Genomic DNA, 10886 nt, shown 5'->3' on the forward strand with positions numbered 1-10886 from the left:
TGGTACTCCATAACTGCCCATTATTTCATCCTCAGGACCAGTGCCTACTCTTCCATTCATATCCCCCATTACGATCATTTTATAGTTCCTGGACATTTCTCCCACTGCTTCACCCAGCTCATCCCAAAATCTGTTATTTTCTCTCTCACTCCTGTCCTTACACGATGCATCCACTACAATCACTGCCACTTTCACCTTCTCAAACTTGAACATGACATACATACACCTCTAGCTGACACATTTGTAGTCTCTCATTCCACTCTGCCACACCTCATTCATCAACAAAGGAACGCCTTCCTTACATCTTTCTCACCCATTCATTCCTGATCTTACACATTTCACACCCTCCCACTCCTCCACTTCATACCATTTCATCTTTGTTTCACACAGTGCCATCACGGCATATCTTGCACTCTTGAACACATTCACCACTTCCACCCTCTTGCTCTCCTCACTCACATCTCTCACGTTCCACATGGCCATGCGAATCTGCACATTTGGTTTGGACCCTGGGCAGGTATTGGGCCCTCTGAAGCTCTCTGAATCAACTGCCATGATTCAGTGATTTTGGTTAGGGGATTCTGGGGGCACACATCATCCACCCACTTAGTGTACTGATATCCTGTTTTGGGGGGTAGCTCTACACTGAGTGGCAAGCCAAATGATTTCCTGTAAACCAGGAAAGCATTTACAATGCTAAGTGGTAACCTTATAACTAACAAACACGTGTTCCCTGCGTGACAACAAGTGGGTTGGCGGAGGGTTAGTGCCCCCCCCCCAGAAAACAGCTAACTAAAAATATGCACAAGTGACCTTGTACCAGGATTGACGAAAAGTTGACGACTAAGGACTGAACAAAGGACTCAGTACGGATAGCTACATGGAATGTAACGAGTGCAAATGATGAGGTGAAAGAGAGATTGTCCAGGTGCCTGAGGGTGCGAAAGAGGATGTATGTGGATTAACTGAAACTAAGTGGAGAGGTGAGAGTGTGAGAGAATGAGTATGAATGGGGTATATGCGTGGGAGTAGGTGAGAACTAGAGGGCAAAAGAAGGAGTGTGTATTGTGAGTAACAGATGGAAGGAGAATATAAGGGAGTATGGATCAGTTGGCTCTAGGATTGTGTGGGTAAGAGTGAAAGTTAGACTACAAATGTGGGCGATTGTGTGTGAGTATGTGCCAATGCAAGATTGTGCAAGTAAAGTGAGAGAAGAGTTCTGGATAAATGTTAAAGCGTGCTTAGACAAATCTGAACGGAATGAGAGTGTTTTGATTGGAGATATGAATGGAAAAGTAGGGAATGTGAAGGTGGATGGAGTAGTTGGTGAGTGGGGTGTGCCTGCAGAGATGGATGAGAATGGCCGTGCTTTAGTGGACATTTGTGCCGGGGGGAGGGGGATTGGTGATAGCTAATACCCTCTTTAGCCAAATAATGATCCATAGGTATATGTGGCGAATGATGAGAAGAGTGGATGGTGAACTGAATGAACAGAAGGCAATGATTGATTATGTGTGTGTGGACGAAAGGATGAGAAGGTATGTAAGGGATGCAAGAGTATATAGTGGTTGGGAAAGTGTTTCAGACCACCAATTGATGGTGGTCAGAATCAATGTCCAAACAAAATGGAGAAATAGGAGAAGGGAAGGACAGGAGGAAGTAGTTCGTACAAGGAGGGTAGAAAAGCTATAAGAGGATGGAAAAAAGGCAGAATATAGGAGGGAAGTAGAGGAGCGATTGGGTAAATATAAATTGGAGCAGATGGGGGACATGGAAGGTGTGTGCAAGATTCTCACAGAAGAAATATGTGCAGCATGTTAGGTGGTGTGTGGGGTGAAGAGAAGACAAAAGGGGATGCAGGGAACAACATGGTGGATGGAAGAGGTGTGAGAGGCTGAGACACAAAAGAAGAAAGCATGTAGTGAGTGGATGAGAAACAGGGGCATCGAAAAAGTTGAGAGATGGAAGAGAGAGTTATATGTAGAGAGAAAGAGAGAGATGAAAAGATTAGTAAGACAGAGTAAGAAGAGAGTGGATGAGGAATTTGGAAAGAATTTGAGTGTAAAGTGGAGGGAATGTAAGAAAATGTTCTAGATAGAGGTAAAGAGAGTTAAACAGGGTGCCAAAGTAGTTAGCTGGGGAGTGAAAGATAAAAATTGTAGATTACTAGTGGAGAAGGGAGAAAAAGTGAGCAGATGGAGAGAATACTTTAATGAATTGTTGAACATAGAGAATGAAAGTAATGCAAGTATAAGTGGCTGAGGAATGGCTGGGAGAAGGAGGGAGGTGAGAAGACAGGAAGAAATCAGTAGTGTGGAAGTTGTGGAAGCAATGAAGAAAGGCAAAATGGGGAAAGCTCCAGGAATTGTTGGAGTGTGTGGTGAGATGCTGAAGCAGGGGGTTAGATATTAATAGAATGGATGTGGAAGATGTGCAGATTGGCCTGGGAGGAAGGTAAAGTCCCGGAGGATTGGATGTCAGGTACAATTATTCCCCTTTACAAAGGAAAAAGGGAAAAAGAAGTGTGTGGTAATCATAGGGGCATTTCCCTTCTTAGTGTAATAGGAAAAGTATATTGCGGGATACTTATTGACAGATTTAGGGAAATAACAGAGGAATTATTTGGAGAAGAAGAGGGACGTTTTAGGAAGGGAAGAGGTTGTGTAGATCAGATATTCATTCTTAGATCTTTAGTGGAGAAGTTTCGACAGAAAGGAAAGATGTATGCAGCCTTTATGGATTTGGAGAAAGCATATGACAGGGTGGATAGACAAGGATTGTGGAAAGTATTAAGAATAGACGAGGATTGTGGAAAGTATTATGAATATATGGAGTAGATAGGAAGTTGTTGAAGGCCGTGAAGAGTATGTATGAGGGTGCTAAGGCTGCAGTGCATGTAGATAGTGAACTGAGTGAATTTTTCTATTTGAAGGTTGGATTGTAACAAGGATGTGCCATATCTCCAAGGTTGTTCAATCTGTACATGGATGGGATTATAAAAGAGATACAAGGTAGGGCAACGGGTGCTGGAGCAGCCCTGGTGAGAGAGGGCAGTGTTTGGAAATTCCTAGTACTGTTGTTTGCAGATGATACGGTGTTGTTAAGTGAAGACGAAGGGGATCTGCAAGGCTTGGTGGATGAGTTTGGGAGAGTGTGTAAGAAACGGAAACTAAAGGTGAATGTAGGGAAGAGTAAAGTGATGGTCTTCGAGAGAAATGAAGTCAGTGAATATACAGTGAGGTTGGGTGATGAGGAAATTGAAAATGTGAGTACGTTTAAGTACTTCGATATTGTGATGAGTAAGGATGGAAGTTTAGAGGGTGACGTGCTTGAAAGGGTACAAAAAGGAAGAAAGGTTGCTAGTTCCTTGAAAGCAGTGATAAGAAACAGGGAAGTGAGCACTGAAGTGAAAAAGTTACTACATGACAGTATTCTGATACGAACTCTAACATATGGAAATGAAGCTTGGACGTTGTTGGAGGGACAGCAGACAAGAGTGAGAGCCGTGGAGATGAGTTATTTGAGAGGAGCATGTGGAGTCACATGGAGAGACAGACTGACAAATGAGGAAGTGAAAGAGTGTTGTGGTGTGGATGTGAATGTGTTAGGAATCGTTAGGAGAAACACATTAAGGTGGACTGGCCATGTGGAGAGGATGGAGAGTGAGAGAATGATGAGGAGAGTATATGTGAGTCAGGTAGAGGGGGGGAGAGGGAAAAGGAGGCCGAGGATGAGATGGAGGGATGGAGTGAAGAGGTATATGAGAGAGGGAGATGTGAGCTGGGAGCAGGGCAGTGAAATAGCGGGGGACAGAGCGACATGGAGGCGATCTGATAGTGGCCACCCCTTACGGGATTAAGACGTCTGGCAATAGAGATAGAATACGGGGGACACTCAACCCTGCCAGAAACCCCGGTTATGTGGTTACCACCCAGCGTAGTAAATGGTTTCCTGGGTACCGGAAACCATTTGGCTTGTCACTTGGTGTAGAGATCATTTGGCATCTCTACACTGAGTGAGTGGATGATGGGCACGCCCATCCACCAACACTGAGACGAAGGTAAAATTTACACATGCGTTCTTCGACACATTGTCTCCAGATCTTATTGATGTTACACAAGAGGTTACCTGGGGTCTTCAGATCTTGTTGATGTTACACAAGAGGTTACCTAAGGTCTTCAAATCTTGTTGATGTTAAACAATAGGTTACCTAGGGTCTTCAAATCTTGTTGATGTTACACAATAGGTTACCTAGGGTCTTCAAATCTTGTTGATGTTACACAAAAGGTTACCTGGGGTCTTCAGATCTTGTTGATGTTACACAATAGGTTACCTAGGGTCTTCAAATCTTGCTGATGTTACACAAAAGGTTACCTAGGGTCTTCAGATCTTGTTCATGTTACTCATACCTTATAATCACAAGTGGTTATGGGGAAGCTTCTTTACTGTGATTGCACATTAGGAATATGTTATCAGTTACTACTACTACTATCATTATTATTATTATTATTATTATTATTATTATTATTATCATTATTATTATGCATCATTCAAATGATGGGGTTAGTATAATATCATCAGCTTCATCGTCATCGTCAATATCATCATCATATTTGGATTATTATAAATAAGGTGAATAGGATCCATATTTGGAAAAGAAAACTACAAAGACTATTGATCACGCAGCCCAGAGGACAAGGAGCCCACCTCTGTTTCGTTAATACTCAGGGATTTCAGTTGTTGTAGTGATAGGAAATCTGTCATGTGGATCTTATCAGTATAAAATAATTAATATTCTTACATAAGTTTAAATATTCTCTACCTTGTGCTTAAGTCTGGATTTTTTGTTAGGTAGGCCTACCTTATATGGCTCATCATGGAGTGGTTTCCTTCGGAAGCATATGACGCGAATCACACTTAAAGTGTATCTCAAATATTTAAATGAAGGAAGAGAGCTGTAACGTTTCCGGCTGCTTTGTGTAAATGACACAGTGCAGATGAAATGATGGACCACTTTCAATGACGTTTGCAGATAATTTTATTTTATAGCTCAGTATAAAAGAAGAGAAAAAAAGAGATGAATCTGCTCTTAAGTTGCAAGATCAGTGACAGAATTTTGGTTAGCATTTCTTTCAACGCGTTTTTCATTGGAAATAAATTAGCATTATTTGCACTTACCTGATATACATTCCTATGTATGCACCATTATTTAATTGGTAAGAAATAAATACATATTTTGACGACTGAAAACTATACAGATGACAAGCTAACCATAACTAATTCATTATTTTGGTAAAAGGACACTTTCTCCAAATGTCCTTTACTCTTCAGAGTAACATTGTTAATCCCGCTGAGTAACAATATTAACCCGTGCCGTCCCGAGGACGTACTTCCACGTCCTCACGTTTTGTCACAGCTAATCCCGAGGACGTACTTCAACGTCCTGCAATTGCAAGGTTCATAATTTCCACAATTTTCAATTTTCGCGAGTCATTTTTGGTACGTTTACACGGGACACCTGCCTCAACAAGATGCCAGGCAGAGACAATGCCTTACCCAGCATGACCTCCTCCCCCCCCCTGCATGCCCTTTTCTCAGCAATTCACCTGTTATCAGTGACCTGGCCAGTATAGCCATGTCATGCCACGGTACGAAATTCAGGGCCAGAGTGATTCCCCAATCAATGACAATGTGGAGGACAAACTTTACATAGCATTAGAGGAAGAAACAGTTAGAAATGATGATCAGGTAATGTGGCAAAAAAAGGTCAGGTATTAGCGAGTGAAACAATGCTTATAATGCCTATATTACTGCTTGAAAACCAATATACTTTTGTACTACATATAAATTCGTAACAGTAAATAAATGAATACCGTTTATGAGTGGTGTGAAATAGTTATCCTCCCATAGAACTCGTTTTCTTTGGCGCCAGCCTGATAGAAAACCCAGTAAAGTAAGGAGGCTCTCCTACCTGTAATGAGTATTTTAAACCTCAGGTGAGCGATTTCTCTATGAATTTTCGATGTTTCTCACCAAAAGCGAAAGTTTTAGCAAAAAAAAAAAAGGTCAAAAATTGCCCGAGATTGGGGGGTACCAGTGGTCAAAAAGTGGCCGGGACTGGGCGGGTTAATAACAAGGTGTAGAGTCTTTAATTTATTTGGCCACCAATACTTACACGAAAATAATGATGAAGGATTGTGTTTTCCACAATCATAATTTTAATGTCATCATCCAGGACATCCCTGAGGCTCTGGTATGGATTATCGATGTGTCTGACGGCCAGGAGGGACATAAGGTTACTCACATAGCTTTGTGTCAGCACCAGTATCATCATCATCCAGACCCCCAGCGCCACACGTTCCCACCACCACCACTCCCTAGTCTTCCTTATATCTGTTGGCCAGACCAACATATGTTCATTTCTTGGTCCTAAAAAATCATGAATGTAAAGACGACAGCAGAAATTCACACTGGGGTGTCCCTGTATGATATGAAGCTGATAGTTTATTATATGCAAGTAATTAACTCTATGCTATTCAAAGAATAATAATTAGGCTATATATGGTTACTTAAAGCATATCCATCAATATTTTGCCATATAGTGTTACCAGGTCCCAGGCTCATATCATATAAGAAACATGAAACAAGTTTCAGCTTTCGATTTTGCTATTCATCTACTTTTTGTTGTAGTCCACTCACCTAACAGTCATTAAGAAATTTACCTTCTTGAAGGAGGACCCGAACACAGTTGAAGATGTTTGTCTCCTGCCTGGGTGGCTGGTTAGCATGCTGGGGAAGGAAGGATAGCAGGACCAACATGACAATGATCACTACCACCAACACTGTAACCACACCCGCCCATACCAGTGGTGACAAAGGAAGCAGGAAGCTCCACGGGTCCACCTTAGGACGACCACGGGCAGCAAGAATACCATAGCCTCCAGTGTATACATAGGAACTGTAGTCGGTCACCTTGTTGCGGTCGTGGTCCATGAAAAATAGTGTAGGAGACACCTCAACCTCCTAACAAAAATAACAGATATCATTTAAGTGTTGTGTTTTAGAGGTTGATGTTTTCTTCAATATTTTGCCTGTGCACGATTAAACACAAGTATCTCAAGTTGCAAGCCACACACCATATTAAATAACCGTGTTCGACTGTAAACAGATGTAGAGGATAGTCCATTTATTTTTACCTGATAAAAATGGGTCACTCACAATTTCAGTGCACAGACATCATTGTGTTACTGTAAGTTTGACATGCTTTACTTATGAGATAGGAACGAGTCACCTTGATTGCTAGTCAAAATAGTATATTCTCCTACCTAACTTTGCCTTCTCATGAACTAAGCTGAAAAGGGGTTGTGATATTTGTCAGTGGAAAACAAACTGACCATAATTCTTCCTATTCTGAACAAGCTAACTCCATGTCGACTTTTAGGGTAGCGTCAGCGCTAGAATATGTCAAAAGTATCGATGAATTAACGTCAACACTTCCCTTTCAGTAATATTATAAGAAACAAGTATCACAATGGGCATTATGTTGTGCCGCTGCAGTGCCTCACCTCGCGTATGATGAGGCCCATCATGCCAGTCCAGGATCCATCACCCTGTAAAGCACCCCAGCCGTTGTCTGCAGGCCGCCTGTACGTGTACCTGAAAGTATGTATAATATTAATAACATCTTCAACTGAATTACATGAACTTTTATTCAAATAGGGTACACTTTGCGAACTGGAAAAGGGTTAGATGTAACATTCATTAAACTCTTCAGTACAAGAGGCCTTCCCCGAGTAAAATAATATTATCTGAGAGTACCAAGATTAAACTACAAAAATTTCATATTCAATGGTATTAAAACCGCGATCATAATGAGTAAGGCAGCTCCCAGTTTTCACTTTCATTTGTGATAAGCATGTTGAGGTTAAAATGTATCTGTACTTTCCGTCTCACTGTTTGGTGTACCCCATTACATGGCATGCAGACGAGCAACATCTAACCACCATAGCTGTTCCTTGGATGACCTGAAACTACACAGCTTACAAATAGCTTCAGCCATTCGGATTAGTAATTTGGCCGTTAGTCGCTCTTTACTTGTGGCATCATGTGGGATTAAGCAACGCCCTTCCTACTGCAGAGGAACAAGCACCACTCATCGTGAGACAGAGTTTTTTCAATCCCCTCGAATCACAGCCATCTCACATGCTTTTGAATTGTGGCTCTGGTCCTTCTCTGAAGCGGAATTTGGATGGTAGGGAAGTCAGGACTACCTAGGACATGATTTCCGTTGTGTACTATTTTTGCACTTTTTCCAAAAAAATGTAAGTCACGTTGACTTTGCTTTCTAGATATGGGGCTAAGTTAGTCTGCTAGTTAGTTTAGTTAACCTGTAAGTCTAGGTTAGGTTAGGACAGGTTAATTTAGGATAGAGTTGAAAAAACTGGAAGGGTCATCATACAGGGAAAAAAAAACTTAGCAAGTATAGTAAAAATGTTATACAGAACGGAACTCTACACCCAGGACACGAGTCACTATTAAAAAACAAGAGAGTAAAGCTGTGCTTGTAGACAGTAATATACTGAAAAACGATAGATGATGCTGCCCCTTTCTGGTCGGGAATGGCCCCTAATCTTGTGTTGTGTCTGCTGTTGGAGAGTTTGATGTGGCAGTCTAAGTCTGAGAGTATGGAGTGTGACCCCTATGAAGTATGGCACTGGGAGGTGTAGCAGTTGTGGTGTGAAAGAAGAGTGACAGTGTGATTTTTATATGAAAATTGACCTGTAACTTACAAGGAATGATAATGTGTGACACTGGAGTGTGTGGTGTGGCCGTGGGTGGTGAGAACAATAATATAATCGCATGGAGATAGCAAGAATTTAATAGAAATTACGTCATCAGACTGTCGGGGTTAATAACAACCGTTGTGATTTGGGCTTATCACTCACTAATGTAGAGGTTGGTCTTTTATTTTTCCTGATCAATCCTAGAAAAATCCATCATCATTACTCTGAACTTCCACGCAGACAAAAATTACAACGTTTTCAGAAAAAAATGGAAATAAATAAAACTAAATGATCAAGTATCGCAGTGTCCAGCAGATCTGTGTCACACCCCATCCACTCGTCACTCAAGCTTCAATATTCTTGGCTGCGAATACTAATCACAACAGGAGACACATCGAAGAATCTGTTAGGTCCAAAGAGAGACGAAGTGCACGAAAAACTTGGGATTAACTCCTCGAATATGTGATTCATATCATAAGCTGGATAATCTAAATGCATTATCCTCCTGAAGAACCTCATAGAAATTCTCTCTCAGTGGCAAAACAGTTGACAATTTTCCAGCAGTACCAAAGGCAACCTACTGTACATATCAACCTACTTATATGTATCATGTTCTAATGGAAGACTGGGACTGAACATATTATCTGCCTGAATGATCTTCGTGCATTCAAATGGCATCAAATCTAAGCCTTCACTTTAGTGACTGATAATAAAAACTTACGTGAGGTTCATGTATCTTGCAACAATCTGCATGACGTTGTCTGCCGGGCCAATGAAGGTTAGCCGCTTGCCTCCCTCCGATGTTGGGTCATCCACCATTATCGCGGGTTGATAAGGCAGTTCCTCAGCCGTAACCAGAATGTGGGGCCGGTTTGGGTACCTGGATCCAGTGGTAAGCTTTGCTGACAGTAAAACAAGGAGCACTGACAACAATGTATGGGGTGATATAGAGACCCACTATATCACATATCTATCTATCTATCTATCTATCTCTCTATATATATATATATATATATATATATATATATATATATATATATATATATATTTTTTTTTTGGAAAAACACACATTATATGTGTCTATTTAAGTAGAAAAATTATATAACTCCGTGGTGTAGTGGTAACAGTGTCCGACTTCTATCTAGAGGTCTCGGGTTCGATTCCCAACCAAAGGATTAAATATTTTCCACACACACACACACACACACACACACACATATATATATATATATATATATATATATATATTCTTTGAAGCATACGAGGTTGAAAGCTATGGCACATTCTCCTTTATTGATTTTCTTATGTACGGTTTCTGTTTGCTGTACAATTTTTCTGGGATCTTCCTGGAGGTTTTTCAGTTCCCCAAAGGGCAGCGACGTTTTGAAACTACCTTCTTCCATCATCAGGCTGGAGGTGATGTTTCTTTCTGGGTGGCTGCTCATATACAAGTCATGTGAATCAGTTGGAGACGGGGGAGCTGATCATGGCTGCTTAATGGCTAAGCTTATGTGGCATTTTGATGATGGTAGGATTTGGAAGTCTTCGGCTTGTGTGTTTACTGTAGGTTGTTTTGTGATAATACAGATTGCCTTTAGAAACAAGAGGCGGTGAGGGTCTTGTTCTTAGTCGATTATTTTGGTGGTCTCATCCAGGTCTTGTCGTATCAGGTGGGAGTTGTGTGGGGCGGTGTAGTGGTTCTACATGGCTCCTTTATGTAAGCTGCAGGTGAGGCACCTCTAGAGTCTGTTCTGTTTCATTCCAATTTATGAGTGAGGTCCACACTCGTGACTGTTGCAGTTCTGCTGGTAAATGACATAGTCCTCCAGAAGGGGCGTCTTGGTTATGGTGGGTCTGTTATGAAGCAGAAGGTGGACTTTTTTTACTTGTTTTGTAGTAGATGATGTTATCAATGTGTTGTTCCGTATCTGTATGGCGTATATTTCTGTGTTCAATGTCCTTGATGATCTGTCTTGTAGTCTGTAGACATTTGGTTTCTGTAGTTTATATATCTTGATGTGTTTGCTGGTTGTGGATGTAGTGGTGACTTGGTGAGTGTACCATTTGTCTATCTGTCTCTTAATTATGTTGGATACGTTTGTA

The 10886-nt window shown here is 41.2% G+C and overlaps 1 protein-coding gene across 1 annotated transcript; it reads right to left on the minus strand.

The window, feature by feature from the left end:
- Positions 1–4301: 4301 nt before the first annotated feature.
- LOC145407573 (glutamate receptor ionotropic, delta-2-like) lies at positions 4302–9602 on the minus strand. Its single transcript, XM_080278501.1, has 5 exons — positions 9505–9602; positions 7566–7656; positions 6723–7023; positions 6176–6393; positions 4302–4352 (listed from the first exon to the last, which is right to left on the minus strand). The coding sequence occupies exons 1-5, from the start codon at positions 9600–9602 to the stop codon at positions 4302–4304; spliced, it is 759 nt and encodes a 252-aa protein (XP_080134627.1).
- Positions 9603–10886: the final 1284 nt, after the last annotated feature.

Source organism: Coenobita brevimanus, chromosome 8 (genome assembly GCF_032717465.1).
Source record: "Coenobita brevimanus isolate Jiangsu-jjx chromosome 8, ASM3271746v2, whole genome shotgun sequence".
Lineage (NCBI taxonomy): Eukaryota > Metazoa > Arthropoda > Malacostraca > Decapoda > Coenobitidae > Coenobita > Coenobita brevimanus.